Source organism: Nicotiana tabacum, chromosome 8 (assembly GCF_000715075.1).
Source record: "Nicotiana tabacum cultivar K326 chromosome 8, ASM71507v2, whole genome shotgun sequence".
In the NCBI taxonomy this organism is placed as follows: Eukaryota; Viridiplantae; Streptophyta; class Magnoliopsida; order Solanales; family Solanaceae; genus Nicotiana; species Nicotiana tabacum.
In genome coordinates this window covers 115,226,114-115,251,765 of record NC_134087.1, presented here as the reverse complement: position 1 = coordinate 115,251,765, position 25,652 = coordinate 115,226,114, and the positions used below count along the sequence as shown (strand labels likewise).

At 38.5% G+C, this 25,652-nt stretch overlaps 1 protein-coding gene across 1 annotated transcript; it reads right to left on the bottom strand.

Annotated features, from left to right (window-relative positions):
• Nucleotides 1-15,115: 15,115 nt before the first annotated feature.
• On the bottom strand, nucleotides 15,116-16,576 carry LOC107793258 (putative protein phosphatase 2C 25). Its single transcript, XM_016615584.2, has 2 exons — nucleotides 15,804-16,576; nucleotides 15,116-15,677 (listed from the first exon to the last, which is right to left on the bottom strand). The coding sequence occupies exons 1-2, from the start codon at nucleotides 16,509-16,511 to the stop codon at nucleotides 15,345-15,347; spliced, it is 1,041 nt and encodes a 346-aa protein (XP_016471070.1). The 5' UTR covers nucleotides 16,512-16,576; the 3' UTR covers nucleotides 15,116-15,344.
• Nucleotides 16,577-25,652: the final 9,076 nt, after the last annotated feature.

Sequence of the window (25,652 nt, the reverse complement as noted above, 5' to 3'; positions counted from 1 at the left end):
GAGTGGGGGACCAAGAAGAAGAAGGAGTAAAATATTGAGGAAGAAGAACTAGAACGACGATGAAGAAGACGGTTCGATTTTTAAAAAGGGGTATAGCGCCGAGTATTTTGGCGCTATACGTGGGCGTGTCAGCTTTTTCAGTATAGTGCCAAAATACTGGGCGCTATACATTAACGGCACAGTTAACGTTAATGTATAGCGCCAAGTATTTTGGCACTATATATAAAAATGTCATCTTTTTCCCCACCTATTTATGTATTTTGAGTCCAAAAAAACCACAATTGGGTTCCGGACTCTGTGGCGTAGAAGGGGGTCCTTTTCTCTTTCCTAGTTGGCAGTATGCCTTGTTTGTGCAATGTTCATGTGTGTATTTTAATCAACTCCATCCTTGAACCCATTAGAACCTCTATTGAGAGTCATCTACTCTCATCTGGCCCCGAATATAATCAACTCCAACGCTTCTACTAGCAGATGAACATCCTCTCAAAGAAGCAACCAGATGAATTCTTTTCCTTGTACCTCACATGCACAAAAAACATAAACTCTAAGTTTTCCCAAAACCTGCACCTGAATCGATAAGTCGAAATATAACACACATTCATCAAGTTCTTCACTCGAATTGCCCGTGAATTTTCTTTTCGTAGTCATAAATAATTCACCAATGCACCGATAACTAGAAACCGCACAAGTAGATAACCATACGATGCAATCGTAGACGGTGGGCTCCCCCACTTAGCTTTAAGCTACCATCACATGATGCAGAACCCACAAAGATTCCTCCTTCTCAATTACCATGATGTTGCACCGTCAACTCGCTAAATTTCTCGTAGTCCCTTGTTAAACTTTTTGTGAACATTTCGAATTATCAGCTACAATCGCATATTCGACCTTCTGACGGGTTGTAAGTAGAACTATTCGTAGAAACTTTATCTAAACCACGCAACCGCTAACCTACTCACTGGAGATAACCTAACTGTGGAATTCCATATCGACATCTTCCAACGACGTTGCATTGGGTACAGCTAAGCCTCTGCAAAGATCATCTTTCTCGAGCCATCAACATTAGAAACACTGATTCGATTCTGAAACCGCTACACATCGCCATCTCTGATAACCGCTTCTCAAGCACCATTTCGTAACACCCTGCCTAAATAAAAAAAGATCATAACATCGGCGAGCCTTAATGCGTTCAAACAAGAACGACGACACCACATCACAATTAAGAATTCCACCACGCACGAAAATATCAAGTCTCCTTACTTCATCAACCAAAGCTTGAACATCTATAGTCCGATTTCCTTTCCTATGTTGGAATTAGATGTCGAACCTATAAACCATGAACCGAGAAATCCTCCTTTCGGCTCATTCACCACCTCGACACATAAACAAGCACCCTACCATTACACCAACACTGTGCGATAACAACGTATGAACATCATAATAATCTGCGCATAACCTCAAAACCATAGGCAATACTGATACAGGGCATGAAACGATGAAACCCCTTTCCACAACATGACGATAATAACTCGTTCGAGTACGCAAGGAAAAATATCTTGCACCACATCTGCAGTACCACTACAACTCCTCAATGCCCAATTGATAACAAGCGCTCTATTCACATAAAATTGAGTATGAAAGAAATAAAGGCATAAGTCTCAATGGAATCAAATCGAACGATGAGGAATCAAAAAAAGAAGTCCTCGTAACAGCCTTGTAGCCTCTCTAAAATAAGTATAGACATCTCTATACCGATCTGCAAGACTCTACTAAACTTGCTTATGACTCGTGACACCCAAGTGAACCTAGAGCTCTGATACCAAGCTGTTACGACCCAAAATCTATTATAGGTCATGATGGCATCTAACGCCGCCGTCAGGCAAGCCAACGGTGATTGATCAACTTAATTACTCATTTTCATTACATCTGAAATCATAATTTCCATTAATTAAATAGTATGAAATAGAATTTACAGGGTTAAATGACAATAATTACGTGAAATACCATACTAAACATCCAGTAGAAACCCTCAAAACCCGGTATCACAAGTGCAAGAGCATCTACTAAAGAGTACAATAATAATACAACATCTATCTCGAATACAAGTTAGACATAAGAATATAAATAACTCTGATGGAGACGATGTATGTTGTGGATCGTAACATGGAATGTAGCTTACTGTAAAGTCCTTGCAATAGCCACGCCTTTGCTCCCAAAAGACCACCAAACATACACATACACACACACACACACACACACACACACACACACATATATATATACACACACTTGCACAATAAGTGCAGCAAGTGTAGCATGAGTACGTAAATCAATGCGTACCCAGTAAGTATTTAGCCTAATCCCGGAGAAGTAGTAACGAGGGGTCGACATCGACACTTACTAGTGGTCTAATAAATCATGTACAGTAGGAAATTAACAAATATATGGCAGGGTAACAGTATAAATAAATTTAGGTATGTGGTACAATCTTCCTCTAACACAATAAACTCAAGCTCTCAATGTCAGTTACTTCCTCAATTGGAGTATATATGAAAAGGACCTCACCAGATAGGTTATCACAACTCAAATCAGGAAAACACACAAATACGTTGATTTCTTATCAAATATTACGCATGACGCTGCCGAGGAGAATGACCTGATCCACAAGAGTGTTTTATAGAAATGTCACGGCGAACGGCCTGATCCCATCATAATGTATGGACTGCCAAGGGTCGAACGACACGAACCAATGATGTATCTATTATACTGCCGAGGCGAACGGTCCACTCCCATGAGAATATGATACTTTAACAGGTCCTTGACCCCAACTAACGAATATACGTGTGAGTTATGAAATTTAAAGAAACTTTTCGATGAAAATGCACAATGCGAGAGAAATTCGTAAAGGAAGCACAGCTATTCCAGGGTTTATCAAATAACTCGTTACATTTCTACAATAGCAGGTCTATCTCCCTATGCAAGTTTAATCTTAAGTCGTAATGCAAAATAAAGGAAATAAACGAGCAAAGATAACTCAAATAGTACAATTATAGCATGGCGTGAACCTAAGTCTACCCGAACATAATCAGGAACTCTAGAATACGCACAGACACTCGTCACCTCATACGTGCACAACCCCCACAACATGTAGAACATAAAAATATAACACTTACGGGGTAAATTTCCCCTCACAGGGTTAGACAGGAGACTTACCTCGCTCCGAAGTTCCATAACCTGCTCCAGCACCACTCTAACACCTCAAATTGATGCCCCTAGCTCCAAAACTAGTCGAACAAGGTGCAAATCAATCAAAATATACTCTAATACTCATAATTAATCAATTTATAATAATTTTCAACTCCGTTCGGAAAGTCAATAAAGTCAAACCCTCGGGCCCACGTGCTCGGATTACGAATTTTTTAGAAGATAACCTTTACCCATAACACCAAGAACTCACATACATAATTTATTCTTAATTCCATGTCCAATTTCGTGGCAAAGGTCCAAAAATACCAATTTCTAGGGTTTTCTTCAAAATCTCAAAATTTCTACTAATTCACACAAATTTTCATGTTAAAATCTATATATAATCCAAATATTTAACTTGTAATAGATGGGAATAACTTACCTCGTGTTTCCCAATCAAAATCCTCTCAAAATAGCTCCCTAAATTTGGCCAACCCAAGTGAAAAATGAAAGAAGAGGAGCCAAATCCCGTTCTTAAAAACAATTCTGCCTAGCGATATTGTCGCACCTGTGGAATAGTAGCCGCACTTGTGGCGTCGCTTGCGCAACCAAAACTTTGCTTTTGCGGAGTGTCACACCCTGAACCTGGGCCTGGATGTAACACGACACTCGGTGCCTGACTACATGTGACCGAGCGAACCAACTGGCTAGCTGAATCAACATGTGGTATCATAACATACTAAATGCGGAAGATAAACTAACACATGCTGATATACCGAAAGTCTGAATGATATAAATCAAAGTGCGAAAATATGAAATATATTTGTAACCAACATAGCTTAATATGAAAGCCTGTGACTCTGTCTAACTGTTACTCTAGTCTATGAAGCCTCTATTTGAGTACTGAAAACACTGACTGTATGTGAATACTGAAGACTGTAGCAATGATAATGCCCTGAAAGAACTGGGGATCACCAAATAGCTGGTACGAGAATCCTAGTGCTCTGAATCATCAACCTGTAAATCATTACCTGCATCGCGAGATGCAGGCCTCGGGCAAAAGGACGTCAGTACATTTGAATTGTACTGGTATGTAAAATAGCTGAACAAAAGAATTGTCAACACTGAAACTGAAACTGAAATGATAACTGATAACTGAACTGGTAATTGAACTGATAACTGCTGAACTGATAACTGGTAATTGAACTGATAATTGATAACTGATATGATAGTTGATAGCTGAACGGTAACTAATAATTGAACTGAAAGGAAGTAAGGATATAAATACTCCCTCTTCTGAATGATGAACAACCTGTTTATCTGAATATTAAACTGCGGCCTCAGGTCCAATATATATATGTATATATGTGCACAACTACGGCCTCGGGCCCAAGTATACGTATACATAACTGCAACCTCAGGTCCAAAATGCATAAAACATAAACTGCGGCCTCAGGCCCAAATGTAGGTGTTCAACATTCAGGAATTTAAATCAGGAACTGAGAATCATATTGTAATATGTGATACTGAAATAATGAGCCATACCGACTTACATGATACTGGTATAGTGAATAGGATTAAACTGAGATGAGTATTCATAATAAGTTGATTTGTCATAACTGAAACTCATAGAATATCGAATGATTATGAAACTATGTCATCTAGAGAATATAAGTTCTACTTCTATTCATGGAACCAAGGCATAATTACTTTCTGAGGAAACTAGTAATGTTCATGATGAATGGGACGTAGGGAGAATCATAGATATTCCCAAACGTAAAGAGTTAGCCTTACATACCTCAATTTGCCCCTTAGTGATACTACAATGATCCACACTACTAAGAACCTTCAATCTACAACAACAACATCCAATGGAACCCAATATTAGTAATAAATTCCATAACTTATGCCATTTAGGCATATTATCAAACACCTTGTAGGCATAGATATTTACACCTCATAACTATAGTGTTGGTTCATCCAACTATCACCACTAACCAACAATTCATTCCACCATCATTCCTAACAAATTTATAACTTCCAACAACATATGTATGACCACCCATTCACACCCAACCAACAAATTCTATCAAATAATCACCTTTAAATCCCTACCATGGTCATGCATTTAAATTGGAAATTTATTACTTCTAATCACCATACCATAAGTTGTAATACTTGATTCATACTCATAATTCCATAATAACACCATATATGTAAGTCTAAGGGTGTAGGATTACCTCTTGTAGACCAAATCTTGAAAGACAACTTTTGGGGTGTTATTGAGATTTTGAAGAAATCCTATGAAACCCAATCAAAATCATGTTGTAACTAGTGATTGAGAAGTGAAATCACCATGATAACACACTTAAAAACTCACCTTAGGTGTGCAATTGGATGCCTTGGTTGAGTTGGGGGTGTAGACGAAGCCCTAAGCTTGAGAAATGACTCAATTTCTCTTATTTCCAGGTCTTTAAGATATTTAAAACCTTCCAGACGCGCGAGCTCGCGCGCCTGTTCGCGCGCGGGAGGCAGAATACTCAGCAAAAACGCGCGACTTCGCGCTCCTGTTCGCGCTAGTAACACCTGCCGAGTAAAATGGTCATAACTTTCTGTATACACCTCCAAATGATGAACGGTTTGTTGCATTGGAAACTAGACTCAAAGGGCTTTAATTTGATAGGTTGTTAATCACACAAATCATTGTATCCAGGTAGATATGCTCTCCCAAAGTGAGGTCTTGTGCATACTCATTTGTAAATTTTCAGCTATAATGAAAATTTTCAACTTGGCTTGGACTTAAGCCTCTCCTTAGACCCCAAATCACCTATAATATGTCTCGTACATTTATTATCATAACCACTCAATTAGCATCACGCTAATACTCGTTTAATGCATCCACAACCGATTCAAATTACGGGGTGTTACACGGAGAATCACTGGAGCCTGCCCATTGCGCCTGCGGAATCGCCCCCGCTTCTGCGACAAGCTCCCTCGCTTTTGTGCTCCCCTCCGCTTCTACGCTCTAAGAAGCCGCACCTGTGCCATTGCAGGTGCGGTCCAAACATCGCTTCTGTGAACCTTCCCCATGCACCCCTCTCTCGCTTCTGCATTGAGCAGTCTGCTTCAGCGGCTCCGCACGTGCGCCCAATTTTTCGCAGGTGCAGTCGCACCAGCAATTGGCCAAAACCAACATTTCCTCAATTTCAAATTTCAATCTGTCTTCAATCCGTTTCAAACCCGAAGACCCCGGGACCCCATCCAAATATACCAACACATCTCAAAATACTATACAAACTTAGTCGAAGGCTCAAATCACGTCAAATAACATCAAAATTACGAATCGACGACCAAAAACTTTCTTTCAATTTTCCAACTTTCACACTTCACCGAATGGGTCCGAATTATGCTTAAATATCCGAGAATGACGCCAAATTTTGCGTGCAAGTCACATTCACGATACGAACCTATTCCAAGACTCGAAACTTCAAACGGACATCGATAACACCAAAATTTATTTCAAATCAAACTTAAGAAATTCTTAAACATCCAAAATGCCAACCTTCCATAATAGACGTCGAAATGCTCCCGAACCAGCCGATACTCAACCCGAACATACGCCCAAGTACGAAATTATCATACGAACCTATTAGAACCTTCAAATCCCATTTTCGATGTCGTTTACTCAAAATTCAAACCTTAGTCAACTCTTCCAACTTAAAGCTTCGGAATTTAGAATTTTCCTTCCAAAATCACTCTAAACTTCCTGAAATTCAATTTCGACCACCATACAAGTCAAAAAACATGAAGCAAAGCTACTTAAGACCTCAAACCTCCGAACGATGCTCTAGAACTCAAAATGACCGGTCGGGTCGTTACATTGATTACTTGAAACTTGAAGCTTGTAGAGAAATTTTCGGCTTTTGATCCACAAGATCTCTCTTGTTTCTTGTTATGGCTTCTGGTATCTTTTTTGAGTTATGAAGACCCCTATTTATGGTTGTGAAAGATAAGAGTTATGATGAAAACAAACTCTTTTCGACCAATCAGATCGAAGCGTGACAAGGCCACATTTGATTGCCCAGAACATGTCACATTCCTATTAATTTGACTTGGTATGCCTTGTCATTTTGACACGTGGAATGATCTTATTGTCTCTTCCGTTTGACTTGACATGCCACGTCATTTGACACGTGGCACCAAACTGGGCCTCTAGAAAGATGGCATCTTGGGCTTAATGAAGCGAGCTTATCATCTGCAACCCAACTAAATAGGTTAAGACTTATTTATTTAATCTAAATATATTGAACTTATATAATTGATCCAATTATATTAACTCATAATATTTATTTGGACTAATATATTTAAAATATAGTCCAAATTATTTTAGAAATTTAGTTTTCATAAAATCCATATGCCTACAAACGTCCCTTAGTTTAAGACTTGTCAAAATATAAACTTATGAATATTAGAGAGAAGGCTTGAAGTAATATATCCGAGCGCGAGCCAACTGTAGTTTTTTTGTCAAACCGATTAAGCTACCAAACTTCAAACTTTAAATTTTCCTTTTTGGAAATTTTATGTAGTTATGACGCCGAGAAACATTTTATATATGATCATGATGAAGCACAAGAAGTAATATGGTATATTGAAACCAAGTCCAAAGTCAAAGTGATTTATTCCTTCTGAATGACTCATATGGATTATCAAAATACCATAAGTTGTTGGATTTCCACTTGAAGTTTTTATTCTCCAATACACTTTCTTTTCCAACAAAATTGGGCAAAAATTTTGTTATCCTTTGCAAACTTTGAGACTAGATATATTTATTACTTGAGCTCGGAAAATCGCACAAGTCATGTTGCGTGGCATGTCAATGGAATTGTAATAGTTTAGGATACTACTTACTCTTGTCTCCCCCGCAAGACTTTGATATTGACAAAATAATTATTTTGAAGAAGTCAATTTGATTTCAAGTTAGAGACTGCAAATACGATTCCATGTAGGAGTTAAAAAAAAATTATGAGCCGCATTAACAATTGATCCTATATCGGTAGTTACTGCTCACAAGTCGTCCTTTACACACCTATATAAATCCCATATGCTCATGTTTATTGAGCATTAAATGGAAACATCTCAATGCCCGTTCAAATGTATCTTTGAAAGGTAATTTTTTCTTCTTCTGCCTTTTGTTTGTACCTTTTTTTGTAGACCAACTCAAGGTTATATTTTTGTTCAAAGGGATGATTCATATATGAAGAAGGTGATCCTAGGGTGTGAAGGGATGGATACTTATCCCCGCCCGAAAATCACAGGCATAATCTTAAGGCGCAAAGGTTCATATCGCATATAAAAGGACAAATAAATGGCAACATATAGAAGGACAAATAGCATATATAAGGACCAACCTGCAACAAGACGGGCTTAAGGTACAAAGGGACTTGAATGTCCACCTTAAGATGTGAAAATTACATGCCCTTTTAAGGGAAAGCCCACGAAGAGGCCAACTTAAGGTGCCAAGGGACTAACATGTCCACCTTAAGATTGAAAAATTATAGTTCTTTTTAAGGACAATCCGCAAAAAGGCCAACTTAAGGTGATAAGGGACTAACATGTCTACCTTAAGACTGGAAAATTAGAAAGCTTCAACTCGACGGCGTGTTTGACTTAACGACTTCGACTTGAACAATTAGCGAACTTTGAAGATTTGGCGGATGTTGCAGACTTCAACTGGAAAACTGACAAATTTGAAGATACGGACTTGAAGATTTGGCGGATGCCCAAAATTAAATGTAAATACTTGATAGCCTCCTAAAAGACTATAATCATCCCATTGAAGATACCGAATTACCATGGAGGCTTCCCCCTTTGAATCATATGAGATCTAAAGTTTAACAAAAAAAGATATTTCAACCCAATTTCAAGTGTTGATTGAGCAGATTATAATCCATCATACTTAATTAGAACAATTATTAGCGCAATATGTATACTTTGAACTCATGTGGATGAACTTATAATGAAATTCTAAGCTGCCTACGTACATGGGTGAAGAGGGTCAAGTCATATCATAGTTTAGGATAGTGAAACGTTTTTGTCTAACTTTTGCCTGGGATGCCTCATTCGAGGTTTTCAACCTACCGAATTTTTTTGGACTGTACACAATTTATACTCTTGTAGGCCAGGAGTAACATGCATTTTATGCTCTTGCATCAAGGAGCGTAGCGACTTGGAATTTAAGCTCATTTTTTGAGGAGTTTTGCAACTAGAAGGTTTTGGTCAAATTTGAAGAGCTTCATGACATGCAGTTTAGGTTCGTGCATCTAGGAGCTTAGTAATTGAAGATTTAGCTCAAATTGTAAGAGCTTCATGACATGCAACTTAGGGTCGTGTGTCTAGGAGCGTATTAATTTGAAGATTTAACTTACGTTTAGAATTGCTTCGCAACTTGAGTACTTGCTCATTTTAAAGAGCTTTGCAACTTGAAGACTTGCTCAATATTGAGGAGCTTTGCAACTTGAAGTTCGGCTCGAACTTGAAGATCTTTGCGACTTGAAGTGTTTGCTCGACTTTGAAGAGCTTTCGACTTGAGTCTTTGCTCGATTGAAGAGCTTTGCGACTTGAACACTTTACTTAAATTTGAAGAGTTTTACAACTTGAAGACTTTTCTGAATTTGAAGAGCTTTGTGTCTTGAAGATTTAGTCCAAATTTGGGGATCTTTGTGACATACAATATGTGCTCATGTACCAGGAAAAATTATAACTTGCAGTTTAGGCTCGTGCATTGAGGAACATTATAACTTACAGTTTACACTCGTACATTGAGGAGCATAGTGACATGCATAGACTCTTCGATTTCATTCTCGTATGAAAACTTTCCCCCATCTTCACCTCTTTGTCCTTCTTCTTTTTTTTTCTTTTTTTTTTTCTTCTTCTTCTTCTTCTTCTTCTTCTTCTTCTTCTTCTTCTTCTTCTTCTTCTTCTTCTTCTTCTTCTTCGTCATAAGGCTTAAAGACAGGTAGCCCCTGGTCTCCACTTGTTGCCATACTTAGTTCCATATCATGAGCACGACTTGCTAGTTCTTCAAATATTTTTTGCTTATGCCTTGTAAGATATAGTGAATATCCCAATGCATGCCTTGAATGCCCAGAAGTTTCGTTAAGGCGATATTTACAGTTGAGGCTTAAGCTCCTCTAGCAGTTGATGAAGTCAATAGTTGTCTCATTCTTTTGTTGATGAGCATTTGTAAGTTCGATCTAGCTTACAATGCGTCTTGTGCTATAGAAACGATTGAGAAACTCTTGCTCCAACTGCTCCCAACTATCGATAGAATCAAACTCAAGATTTGTATGCCAATCGAATGCGTTACTTTTGAGAGATCGAACAAAATATTTGACAAGATAATCACCATATATTCCAGCATTGTTGCAAGTCTTAACAAAGTGCGCTACAGGTTATTTCGAATTTTCCTTGTCGTCAAATTGTTGCAACTTAGGAGGCTGATAACCAACATCTTCAAGTTATCACTTCGTTGAGTATACGACTTTACATATGTGAGAGATAATTTGAACGACGACTCAGGCTTATCTTTGATAGCCTCCATGATAAAGTCCTTCGATTTCTCAACGGAAATCAGACCTTCAATGGAGACTTGGATCTCCTTGGTTGTCGCTCCTTTCTTTTTGGAGGAGTCTCCTTTCTCTTGTGACATTCGAAGATTTAAAGGTGTTTGTGTGGATTCCCTTCTACTATGCTATCCAACTTATTTTTTAACTTGAAAAATTTAGCATCTTGATCTTGCACGCGCTTTGACAAGCCTTCAACTGCTTTCGTTAAATTTACAAGTTGTTATTCTATGGCAGAAGCTTCAATAATCATTGCTTGCATGATCGCCGTAGAGGATGAAGAATGATATGGATCATTACTGGGATAGACCTTAGAGGTCACATTAATGGAGACTAGAGTAGATCCAATACTCAAGTCATCATCATTGGCTTGTATGAAAGATATTTTTGGACTTAGATAAACTAAGTTGGGCAAGAACCTTTTTTATCCTTTTGGCGACGCCATTCCCTTTTTGGGTCATGCTTGAGGAGGATCTTGCTCCTTTTAAGGATGAAGATCCGAAAATATGGGTTGATGGAGATGATATTTGGAGTGTTTGTTCTCCTAAAAAGCTTGCTTTGCTTCTTGTAACTGACCCAAAGCTTCCAAAGGTAACATCGAGGATGCCTTCTACATCAGCATAGAACTTGGAATTAGCAACCTTAGTGGAAGTTGATCTGGAGTTGATTTTCTATGGATTCATTTCAATGTTCTTGAACTTTGGTGATTGAAAAATTGAGATGAGAGGTAGAGATTATCCCACTGGGCGTGCCAGAATTTCTAGACAATAAAGTTGCGTCAAGAAAATAAAATCAAGACCGCGAAATATTGCAACAACTATAGTATTTGATCAAGTAATATAAGTGTACAATCTCTATTAATCCTCTGATTCTTCTTTTCTAATATAAATTCAAGGGATTTTGAGTTTCATCTTGAATTTATGCTTGTTTTCACGAAAGATGATCTTGAATTCAACTAGCACAAATTTTGATTTGAACTCGTACTCCCAGAACCTTGATTTGTTCTTCGTTTTTGAGGTTGAACTTGATTTCTTGGACTTGATCTTGATTACTTGAAACTTGTAGCTTGTAGAGAAATTTGCGGTGTTTGATCCACGCTCTCTCTCTTTTGCTTCTTGTTATAGCTTCTAGTGTCTTTTTCTAAGTTATGAAGACCCATATTTATAGTTGTGGAAGAAAAGGGTTGTGATGAGAACTCTTTCCGACCAATCAGATCGAAGCGTGACAAGACTGCATTTGATTGGCCAGAACATGTCATTTGCACATGTTGCGCAGTTTCATTGGCCTTTTAATTTGACTTACTATGCCTTGTCATTTTGACACGTGGCATGATCTTATTGGCCATTCTGTTTGATTTGGCGTGCCACGTCATTCGACACGTGGCGCGAAACTGGGCCAATAGGAAGATGACATCTTGAGCTTAATGAATTGGGCCTAATGAAGTTGGCTCATCATTTGTGGCCCAACTAAATGGGCTAGCCTAGTCAATATTTATTGGACTTAAGTAATTGATCCAATTATATTAGCCCATAATATTTATTTGGACTAATATATTTAAAATATAGTTCTAATTATTTATTGAATTTTAATCTAAATTTTGCATGCCTACACGTGCATTTTTACGGATTATGCTGATTTCTTTTCCATATTCGAAGCTATTAATGAATCTTCTTCTCTTTTGGTCTTCAATCATCCCGTGCATTGTATAAATATGTATAAATAACGATTATATATGTCTATAGAGAAAATACCTTTTATCCACCATTACATCTCAATTTCAACTCTAAGAATAGATATGAGAAATCTATCAAATACCTATACATAATGTATTAACCTGATATAATAATGTATAAGAGATGTTTATACACCCATATATACTTTTATACAATATTATACATTATTATGCGAATAAATCCTATCAATGGAGCTTTACAAGTTCTTCTTCTTCTTCCTTGAGCTTCTTCTAAAATTTAACTCAAATCTAACTCAAATCTGCTCCAAATCACTTCAAATTTTAGTTTTGAACTCCTCTCAGTGTTTTCAGTCAATTGGAACAACACTCAATGATGTTCCAAGCGAATCCAAAAATAATCATTTTAAAAATAATCTCAAATCTTAGATCCTAGTTTGGCTTTCAAGCTCAAAATCTCTAACGGTCTAGCATATTATCTTTGGATTCAGATCATGTATATTAGATCTTTGTTATACGAACATTGTTAGAAGTACATGAATCACCTTAAAAGTAGGAACGAACTTTAGAATGGATGAGACTATGTTGTCCTTTGGACCCTTCCAGAGTTTGTTTTATCTTGTCTGCTATTTTGATACTCTAATCTTATATTGTCCAGCCACCTTTATGTACTGACTATTGTGGAGAAGCTCCTCGACTACAGTAGACATGTTCAAGAGATTAGATTTTCTTCTCTTTTAGGTGAGCTATAACATGTGGTGGAATTGAGTTTTTAATATTGGGCTAAAAGATGAAGAGATTCTTTCACCTTTTGTACAAGCTGAGTCAAATCGGATTAGAAGCCAAAATATGGGCTTAATTTGAAGAGACATTTGCATCTATACCCGTTTTTTGTGTCATGTTTTAACTTATGCCCGTTTTGTAAAAAAAATTGCAAGCGTATCCGTTTTTTCGTATAAATTCAGTATACGGGGATGAAGTAGCAAAGACAATCACGCAAAACTTCAGCATTCTAGCAGCCGGGCCTGAAGTTCAGCTTTAGAGCTGAAGTTTTTGTTTTGTAACTGTCGAACTTCAGCTCTAAAGCTGAAGTTTTTGTTTGTAACTGGCGAACTTAGAGCTGAAGTTTTTTTTGTAAGCTTCAGCTCTAGAGCTGAAGTTTTTGTTTTGTAACTGTCGAACTTCAGCTCTAGAGCTGAAGTTTTATTTGTAACTGTCGAACTTCAGCTCTAGAGCTGAAGTTTTTGTTTGTAATTGGCGAACTTCAGCTCTATAGCTAAAGTTTTTAAAACCCTTGAGTATGTACTGCTGAAGTTTCTATTTTTGGGGGAGGAACCCATACCTTTTGCAGGGATATATACATGACCAGTACTGCAGAAAAATCATTGATTAACTACCCTTCATCCACATGATCTTTCTGCATGCGAGAGCTTGAGATCTGATGACTTTAAATAGCATTAAGTAGTACTATTTTAGCTGTTGGGGATATTATAGCTCCATAAATGTCAAGAAGGCTAGATTCTTTTGAGCTGCAACACTTTAAATTGGGATTCCGGTAACACAATTGACTTTTCTTTTGACAAACATTGAAGAAGCAGATTGAAAATAAAGATTTTAATTATTTTAATTATGTATAGTAAGATGGCTTCTGAGGAATTGAGTGAAGCCACAGAAGAAGAGACATTGTTACATTAATGTTAAGTTCCGGAGAGATATGGAGATCACTGGGAAAAGGAGGAGGAGAAAGGGGGTTGAAGTTTTTTTAAAAGTGGGTACAAGTTAAAAGTTTAAAAAAAAATGAGTATAGGTTAAATGTGGGCGACCAAATAAAGCGCCCAATGCAATTTTTACCAATTTGAATGTAATATTGGGCCGACAAATAAAAAATGTAATTTTTTTCTAAATAAATAGGATGAGGCTTCATCTTAAAGGACAAACAAAAAGTCGAATTAGGCAACCCGTTATAACTTATAAACTTTGCTACCCTTTCTCCTTTTTCGTCGTCTCTTCGTTTATATACGAATCTAACTTCATAAAAAGTGCCAAAAAAAGAGATAATGATTAGGCTAAATTAATTAACGAAACTACTCACATGACCAGTGCTTTTTACAAATATTTTTATCGTTGAATCATGATTACTTAATATGTCAAATTACCTCAAGACCTTATCTAACTACTTAGATATCCAGCGTAAATATTTAGTATTGTCAAAAAAGGGAAGTCCAAATTCACCTACTAGGACTCCCAAAATTGAAGTTTGATAGTGGACTGCATTTGGCCATCTTCACTCCACTACAAGACCCAACTTACCTACCAAATCGCTATAACCACTTGTTTGATCAAAAATAATTCTGCAATTATTAACCTTTTTTTTTTTTTTTACTTTTGTTTTAACTTATTGCTTTGGTCTTTAATGTAATGTAATGGTGCACCTGTTGAACATCATATACAAGCAGGTAATGAGTCATTAAAATCGGCTGCATCGTCAATTTTGTTGAAATAACTCAGCTAGTAACATATTTGAAAAACAATGAATGTTGAAACACCATGGTTGGGGGTTGGGGGGGGGGGGGGAACTAATGAATATGTTAAGCAAGTGAAAAATGATGTACCGGAATTGAAAGACAAGAAACTCTTACATATAATGCAAATTGCCAAGATCAAAAGATGTACATATCAGATCAGAAGTAAAATAAATATTGTCTAACGAGCAAATGGATAAAAGGGGTTTTGCCCATAAAGAATCTGAGATTACATACTAGTAATAATCTCTAGCTAACAACCGTGTGAGAGCCGAGCCAGTAAAGAAAGATTTGTTTTCTTCCTAGCCTAGTGGGGGAATTCCGTCAACAGAATCTCCCCATTTGAACTATCATCACACTTATATCATCAACAGAACCTCGCGAAACAGAGAGGTCAACTAGCTTTCTACAGGCTGGCAATGACTGCTGCGTAGTGCACAAAGGCCGAACAATATCTACTGCTTCCTGATTGCTAATCTTATCCCATAAACCATCACATGCAAGGATTAAGAACTCCAGTTCAGGATTAAGTCCAAGAATCCTAGTCTCAGGTTCTGCTGTAACCCATTGTTTAAGACACTGATCTCCAATACCTCTTGATACAGCAAGAGATCCCTGAATTCTCCAAATGCCGCGACAACAATCTACATAGCCACCCTACATAACACAAAGCACAAAAAGATCAGCCAATATTCAAAGTCAATCAAAGATTTTAAGTTCTATGCAAAATATTTAGTCATTTAAAAGGTAATGACAGGTAACTAAATTCGTCAAGCTGCTTACCGAAGCCTCAATTCTATCTTTCTCATCTTTTCGTGAAGGCCGATGATCAGAAGTCAATGCCTCAGCAACCCCTCCTCTGCTCACAACAGCACGACAATCGCCGGCATTGGATATTACTAAATTGCCATTTCGGATCAATGCAGTTACGCAGCACGATCCACCTCGAACTTGTTGGTTTAGAAATTCAGAATCTGTTTTCAAATAACCGTTTTTCACCGCCTCTTTAATTTCATCATCTGTTGTTGTATTTCCTAGTTCGTTCATGATGTTCGTGTTCAAATTCTCGGCTGCATACTCTGCTGCTTTTGCTCCTCCATGTCCATCAAATATACCAAAAACGCCATGTTTCGAATCTGTGTGAAGATTGACTGTTGCAGAGTAACGATCCTCCATTGCACTTTTCCTTCCCCTTTTACAGCAAACAGAATATCCATCGCCCTCAGCCTCCATGAAATCTGCGACTGCAGCTGGAGTGGCCGGAATATTCCCGAAACTCATAGAAAAAGCAGGAACATCCAACCTAGACGGTCTCTTCCTCTTCAAAACCGTAGGAGAAGTAGAATCGGGCGAAGCTCTAATAAGGGAACTTGGTAAAGGCTTCTGAAGACGAAGAATCCGTAACGGCGATGACGGAGAAGAGGAAGCGGGTACTGGAACTCTAGACGGCGAGAACACCGGCGAGTTTGAAATAGCGACCGTGCAAGACATATTTCAGCGGCCCGATCTCTTTCGTTAATTGTTGTTTTCTCAGTTTTGTTGCGGAGATTGTGAAAGAGGAAAAGGGAGGTATTTATATGTGCATATGATAACTTGGCAGACTGGCAAGTCAAAAGTATTGGGGGGCCAGACCAGAGTGGAAGTTAAAGTTTGGCACAAAGTCCATCCCGTGTTTTAAATAGTATTATTATAGGCTTTCCTTGTATATTGTTAATTTTGCCCCCGGAAAACATACTTATTTCATACGACAAAAGTTATTTTAATGAAAACTATATTTGATAATATTATAAACTGAAGAGTGTTTTCGATGAAAATTTTGTATACTTACAATTAATGTTAGTCTCTATATATAAAGTTAAAATTAAGATAATTACAAGAAAAATACATTCTTTCCATAAACAAAAGAAGTCATTTTCCTCTTTAACGGAAAATGTTTCACTAGGTAATCTAAATCATCACCAAATAATTAGCTACATGAGTTGGAGTATTCAAATCATAAAAAGAAATTATGTGAATAATCAATTCATTGATTTTTTAAAGAAATTGAATACTATCCCATGCATTAGCACTATTTTAAAATCACTATACCAAAGACTCTCCAGGACTATGCATCATCTTCACATCACACGGGGTGTTATGGAGTGAGGAAATTCATGACGACAGGTACCATATTTCATTCCCTCTTCATTGTCCTCTGTTAAGCAAAGATTGACACTCAAAATACGTAATTGTCGATCAGATTTGTTATGTTTTGATGTAACGCGTTTTTTTATTTATTTTAAAATACAATAGTAGTAGAAGTTATGGTTATAATTTAAAAGAAGAAACAACACTCTTTGTTGGACAGAAAGGAAAGCGGTGTGGCAAATGTGGACTATCAAAATTTAGAAATTAAGGTCAAACACGCAACTCCTTTTCTTCCACCTTACTTACTAGGGATGTATTTGATTTGACTACGGAACTTTGCACTAATGTCATTTTCCTCATTATCGTTGTATATTGTTGCAAATTGTTACCCCGTCAACACGTGCTCCATTTTTTTTCTTCTTTAATTGTCCGTTTTGTTGGGTCATATATATTGCTTCAGACTTCAGATTCAATTTTTATCATATCTTCTGTTCATTTTAAAGTGTTTCTAATTAAGTGTGAGATGTCGTTTTATTTCTATAAAAAAAAATTCAGAAATATTTCTTTGTGAAATATTCATGCACCACCACCACTTGTAAAAAAATGAACGTTGTGTTTATTTGAGTATTTTCAAGTCAAAAATTATCATTAGTAATTAACTAACTAAACGTGTGGCACTTGATAGCTCGCTCACGATCTTGCACAATTTGCTCACATTCTTGCTATGCCAAGTCAGTCTTACTACACTCAAGATCGCTAAGGGAATGCTAGAAAGAACACAAGAGAATTGTCAAAGGAAACTTTGTATTAGAGAGAACTTGAATTATTTGCTTGGTGAATTACAAATGAATAGCCTCCTTTATATACTAGTCTCCTAGGGGCTAGTGTGTAAATAATAATTATTACACAAGTCCTTAATATTTACAAGATAAGGGCTTTCTCTAGAATTCTCTACAAGCCTAGAAGATTCTAAGGACTTTCCTAGCAAATCCATATAAGGATCTAGGTTCTTCCTAAAGAAATGTCCATACTTCTCTAGAATCTTCTCACAAATGCTAGCATTCTTCTTATGTAAGCTTCTACATGACATTAATATATGCCAAATGGTGCCTATGTGTCATGATAACGTGGCGGGTCATCACACTCTCCCCCGCCTAATATTGCGACGACCGCGGCGCAATACTGCTGCATAAACTCTCGGATCGTATCTTTGAATTGTCATAAGTCTTCATATCGTTCCCATGTGGCCTCTTCCGGTGATTTCCCCTTCCAATGGACGAGGAACATAGCGATGGCTTTTTGCCCTTTTTTCGCCTGGCTTGGTAATCCATAATAGCCTCAATCTCCCGATCATGCGAGGCGGTGATAGTCATTGACGCTCGACTTGATTGGCCCCTACTCGGATCATCCTTGTCTTGATATGGCTTAAGTATGCTGGCATGGAAGACAGGTAGATCTTAAGATACGATGACATGTCAAGTTTGTATGAGATCTTGCCTACCTTGGCGACGATCTTAAATGGCCCCTCGTACTTGTGAATCAGATTCTGATACATGCCCCATAGTGCCTTGAACTGTCTTGAGTTAAACTTCACCATGACCATGTCCCCAACTCTATAGTCTGTGGGACGCCGCTTACGGTCCGCAAGTTTCTTCATTTTCTTAGCTACCTTATCCAAGTAGGACTTAGTAGTGTCGAGCTGCTCCTCCCATCCTTTGACCATATGATAAGCCCCCAAACTCTTTCTCTCGAACGCGGCTGGTAATGAATGTGGAGTTTGTGGTTATTGGCCTGTGGCTAGATCAAATGGTGTCTGCCTCGTGGACTCACTCCGTTGCAAGTTATAAGAGAATTGGGTGACGTCAAGGAGACTTGCCTAATCTTTCTAATGCGTGCTTACATAATGCCTCAAGTAGCATTCTGTTAAGTCATTGACCCGTTCCGTTTGTCCATCCGTTTATGGGTGGAAACTAGTAGAAAAGTGCAGTTCCGTGCCAAGTATGTCGAGCAACTCTCTCCAAAAGTTCCCAGTGAAGCGGAGGTCTCGATCACTGATGATATGCCTTGGTAATCCCCAATACTTTACCATGTTCTTAAAGAATAGCTTGGCGGCTTCCTTAGCTATGCAACCCGGTAAGGCGGGCATGAAGGTGTCATATTTGGAAAATCAATCCACGACCACCATAATAGTACCATAACCGTCGAACTTTGGTAGGCAAGTGATAAAGTCTATAGTCACGCTCTCTCATGGACGCTCTGCAACTGGTAGTGGCTCCAAAAGTCCTCCGGGTTGTTGTTGCTCAACCGTGTCATGTTGACAGATAAGACAAGTCAGCACATAACACTCTATGTCATCTCGTATGTGTGGCCAATAGTAGACTGACTCAACCAAGGCCCTAGTGCAATGTTGGCCTGGATGACCAGCCCACATTGTGTCATGACTCTCCCTTATAATCCGATGTCTAATTCTCCAAACTTAGGCACGTAGACCCGCCGACCTGTGGTAAGCAGTAGGTCGTATTCGACCCAAAAACGTCTCGTATTTCCCTGGTTGGCTAACGCGATAAACTGTTTGGTTGTTGGATCATGCTCGATGCCTTCTTTTATAGCCTCACGAATGTCCCATCTTGTTGAAGTGATTGCAACAAGCTCGGTTTTTTGACTCAAGGCATCTGCTACAATGTTACCTTTGCCCCGCTTGTACTCCAACATATAATAAAACTCGGCTAAGAAATCCTGCCACCTAGCCTATTTTGGTGTGAGCTTCTTCTGCGTCTGAAAGTAGCTAGTATCCACATTGTCGGTCTTGACCACGAACCTCGACCCGAGCAAATAATGTCGCCATGTACAAAGGCAATGCACAATGGCAGTTATTTCCTTCTCTTGCACCGTGTAACGCCGCTCCGCCTAATTTAACTTGTGGCTCTCAAACGCTATGGGATTGCTTATCCTGCATCAGGACACCCCCAATGGCGAAGTCTGAGGCATTTGTGTGCACCTCAAATGTCTTGGCAGAGTCAGGTAACGCCAAGACTGGCTCCTCTATTACAACTGCCTTAAGGCATTCAAATGCTTTTTGACAATGCTCTGTCCAACCCCATGACTTGTTCTTCTTTAGCAACTCAGTCAATGGTGCGACCTTTGCTGAGTATCCACTGATGAACCAACGATAGTAGTTAACAAGGCCAAGGAAGGATCTCAACTCAGTTACCTTTATAGGTGCCTCCCACTCCTGGATAGCACGTACCTTAGCCTCGTCCATACATAGCTTGCCATTGCTAATGACATGGCCAAAGAAGTGCACCTTTGATTGTGCAAACTTGCACTTCTCCCTCTTGATGTATAGCTCGTCCTCCCGCAAGACTTGGAAAACCTTCCTTGAGTGCTCCATGTGTTCCTCCAAGGTGGTGTTGTAGATGACTATGTCATCTTGGTAAACTACCACGAACTGATCAAGGTAGGGATGAAAAATCTTGTTCATAAGGGTGCAAAATATGGTCGGTGCATTGGTTAAGCCGAAGGGCATCACCAACCACGCAAAGGCTCTATATCTCGTCACACATGCTGTCTTTGGATCATCCCATTCCGCAATGCGAACCTGGTAGTAGCCCTTTCGAAGATCCACCTTGGTAAAGTACTTGGCTTGCCCAAGTCTATCGAACAAGTCAGCAATGAGTGGGATAAAGTACTTATTCTTCACTATAACCTTATTAAGTGCTCGATAGTCTATGCACAAGCACAACGATCCATCCTTCTTCTTCTGGAACAATACTGGTGCGCCAAAAGGTGCCTTTCATGGGCGAATGTGAACAACATCTAGCAACTCTTTCAATTGTTTCTTGAGCTCCTCTAGCTCGGGCGGTGCCATACGATATGGGGCAAATGAGGGTGGCTTAGCCCCTAGCTCCAACTCAATCTTGTGATCCGCTATCGCCTAGGCGGCAAATGCTTAGGCAACTCCTCGGGCATGACATCTTTGTTTTCCTCAAGCAACTTCTCTATGCAAGGCGACACTATCTCTTGAAAATTCTTGTCTTCCTCTATACTTGCAATGGTTGCCATGAACGTTGGCTCCCCTTCTTGATCCCCTTGACAACTTGCATAGCTGAGAGTTGTGCTTGGATCTGTCCATGTGGCATAGTCACTGTAGGTACCATGCAAGCTCCTTCTCTCTCCATAACCAAGAGACGTTGGAGGTAGGGGTCGATCAAAGTATGACAATGTCTAAGGAACTCTTGCCCCAGTATGATGTCAAAGATATCCTTAGTGGTTACGGTAAAGTTTGTCATACCTTTACAAGTTCCCAATTTGACACCAACTCTGTTAGCTACCCCACGAGCATTTTGTACCTCGGTATTCACGGTCTTGACGCGAGAGTTGGTTGGAGCAAGCTTCAATTCTAGTCTCTTTTAGGCAGCCTCAGTCACGAAGTTATGAGTTGCTCCAGTATCTACCATTGCACGAGCGGGCTTGTTGTTGATGGTGAGATCCACGTACTGATTGCCATTCTCGGTAGGTTGGATAACTTGCTTTGTGACAACACCACATAATCCAATCATACCCAACTGTTCAGTTCCCGAACTCTCTCTTTGCAGCTGCTCCTTCCGTTCATGGACCATGGCACTGAGGCTCTTGAGGTCGGGACAATTCCTGAAGTCGTGCGGCCCTCCGCATATGTAGCATACCTTCTTCTCGGCTTGTGCCTTCTTCTTGGTGTAGCCCTGATGACCACTCGACTTTTTAGGATCTTGAGTCTTGGAGTATTGTTGTTGTATCTCCTTGCCTTTGCCACAGTCTCCCCCACCTTTGACATTGTTAACCTTTAACTCCTTGACATTGCCTTTGTCGTGCTTGTCATGCCTGAAATCCATCAATTATTCGGCCTCCACTATGGCTTAGTCTATATTAGTGACTTGTCGGCGTTGCAACTCTTGCTTAGCCCAATTTTGCAACCTGTCCATGAAGTGGAACAACAAGTCATCATTGGTCAGGTTGGGGATTTGAAGCATAAGGGTAGTGAACTCCTTGACATAGTTACGTATGTTCCCTGTTTGCTTCAATTCCCTAAGCTTGCGCCTTGCCTCGTACAAGACATTGTTTGGGAAGAACTATTACTTGAACTCCACTTTGAACTGATCCCATGTGCTAATAGTACATAGACCTTTATCCACGTCGGCCATCTTCCTTCTCCACCATAGCATGGCAGTCTCTGAGAGGTACAATACCGTAATGTTGATCTTAGCCTCATCGTCCCTCACTTTGCCATACCTGAAGTAGTTCTACAAGTGCCAAAGAAAGTTTTCCACTTCTTGTGTATCACGAACACCTTTGTACACCGGGGGTTTGGGAACCTCGATCTTGGCCTCCCTCATCACCACAACATTGCGAGCTGCCTCCATCACGCTAGCATTGACATGCTCCTCGAGTGATTCTATCTTTGCCTTCATAGCATCGATAGTACTCAAAGCCTCCATGAGTCTGCACTCTAAGGCAGTGATGGTTTACCTTAGTTCCATCTCAGTTTTTGTACATCCCTCCAAGTCATTTTGGATACTCTCAATATCTTCAAGAGTGTGCCCCTCAAGAACGCTAAGGGTGCCTTCCACCTTCCCCAAGCGTTGGTCATAGATCTCCACGGCGTCCATCCCCGCATTCATCTTCATCACCCATTCTTTACCGAGCGAGACGTCTTCTAGAAGGACCTCCACTTCATCCTCGCTCGCCTTAGTGGCAGATGGTTCTTGGGACGTAAGCCCTTCGTTTGACACAATCTCGGGCGGCACCTCCTGGCTCTTGTTTGTGGAATTTCTCTTTTTGTTGCGACCCTTCCTGTTAGCAGCATCCTGGATGACGTTAGCTTGGGTGTTGGCAGCGTTAATTTCTCCGTAGTTCGTCATTCCCTTAGTTGAAACCTTCGCTCTGATACCACGTTGTAACGTCCTTAGTAATTAACTAAGTACACATGTGACACTTGACAGCTCGCTCACGATCTTGCACAACTTGCTCACATTCTTGCTATGCCAAGTCAGCCTTACTACACTCAAGATCGCTAAGGGAATGATAGAAAGAACACAAGAGAATTACTAAAGGAAGCTTTGTATTAGAGAAAACTTGAATTGTTTGCTTGATGAATTACAAATGAATAACCTCTTTTATATACTAGTCTCCTAGGGGCTAGTGTGTAAATAATAATTATTACACAAGTCCTTAATATTTATAAGATAAGGGCTTTCTCTAGAATTCTCTACAAGCCTAGAAGATTCCAAGGACTTTCCTAGCAAATCCATAAGGATCTAGGTTCTTTCTAAGGAAATGTCCATACTTCTCTAAATCTTCTCACAAATGATAGCTTTCTTCTTATGTAAGCTTACACATGTTATTAATATATGCCAAATGGCGCCTATATGGCATGATAACGTGGCGGATCATCACACAAACCTGCAAAATTTTAGTCAAGTTCAAGACTTTGAAGTTGTGGTTTAAGGACTTATTTCAAGGGAAAATTTTCGAATCAACTTCCTTTTCTAGAGACATAACACATCATAGTTTGTAGCAAAATTTATGAAAACTTGCAAAAAAGGAGTTCAAAACTTCAACTCGCATATTGTCTAAAGGGCTTAATTTCTAATGATTTCAAACTCATTTAACTCTTCAAATTTTTAACTTGGAAATGATATTTTCTACACCTGTCAAACTAATTTTAACCATTGCTTCGCTTCTACTAATTATTAATTAAAACATAAGCTAAATTAATATTTTAAATCTAATGTTGAGTTAAACACACCAAATAAAATAGACAAACTTCTTCTTATTTCTTTCATTTTATTTTATGTTACATTATTGCTACTTGGAGGGTGACAAGATTTTTTCCTTTTAGAAAAAGAAAAAAAAAACTTTTCTTTGACCACAAATTTTTATATATATTTTACAACATTAATATTTACCAAAAGTATAGAAATTTAAGAAATCAATTTGAATTAAAACTAAAACAAAAACATCAAACTCATTTTTCGAACTCCATTTTTTGTGAGAAGGGGAGCATGTTCAGAGTTAACTAGATCACTTTGATTAAATATATTCAACTTTTAATGATTGTTATAATTTGGTTAAACTTAACTAATTCTCTACATAGCTTTCGTTTCATTTCTATTTTTGTTAATATTATTACTAATAGTCGGTAATGCGAAGTTAAAAATTTCTTTGTATGTCCTTTTCCTTTCTTATTTCTACATGAAAGACAAGAGTCTCATATAGATTAGGAAGAATTCTCTTCTTCTCTTTATATAAAGTAGTCCTTTATTGGGTTAGTAAAAGAGAGGGATCTTGCGCATATTACAAACTGGTCAAATTGCCCCCTTGAATGCGAGATATACACGAGGCTTAATTTAGTTATGGTTTTGCTAAAATTATTTGTGGTATTTTGAGCTTACCATAAATATGTTCAACCACATGGAATATGTATTAATTTCTATAACATTTGACTTTATTCTCTTTTTTTTTTGTGTAAACAAAAAATATTATTAATCTCCAACCAACTAAATATACAATCAAATCTGTACAACTAGAGGAATGTTCCTTCTAGTCGTAAAAGTCCTCCTGGCTAATCTATTTTCCTATCTCTGTGTGCTATGCAATTCCTCCATCCATTTTCTACTATTTCTATATTTTTTTTGATGTTTTGCATATTCAATCTAATTCTACACTCTTGTTTAATCTGTTTACATACCACTATTGGACTAGATACTCTGTTGTTCAAGATTGCATCGTTCCTTGCTTGCCAGAATTTGTACACCAACACTGTGTTGGAGATTTTAAGAATAATGAGGCCTAAAATAGGGTGAATGGGAAATGGAGTGAAATGAAATTTTTAAGTGAAATTTTAAGTTTCCTCCCTTGGCAAAGGGATATTGTCCCATATTGGAAGAGGAAGAGGTTTTTTATGGGTATATAAGCAATTGCTCTTCTTCTAGCTCTTAAAAAGTTGAGAAGAAGGCAAGCCTCGCGCCGTCGTCGTCGTCGCTCGCTCGACTTCGGCTTCGGCTTCGGATTTGGTCAAACGATTGATTGATTAATTTTTGGACCAAATTTATTTGTTAATAGTAAAATATTAACAGAAATGTTATTAAATATTCGTTTTAAATTAAATCCAATCCGTTTTCAGTTGTGTAACTGAAAATTATACTACCCTCTTCAATTTTTCCTCTTTATTATTGAGTAAATAACCATTTATGTTATTGCATTTGTGCTATGACCATTTTGCATAAACAACCATTCTGAAGAGTTGCACCTCTTCAGATTTCAGTCCAATTTTGGCTATAAATACAAGTCAATTCTCTCAGAATTTCTGTACGATTTTTTGAGTTTCTCCTCCTTCTTCTGCATAGTTTAAATATCAAACAAAGCAACAGTAAGTGTGATTTGCTACCGAACTTTGTGTTCGCTGAAACACTGGGGTTTGAAGTACCACTACACCAGTGTGTAATTCGTTCTATCCTGGGAGGAAAT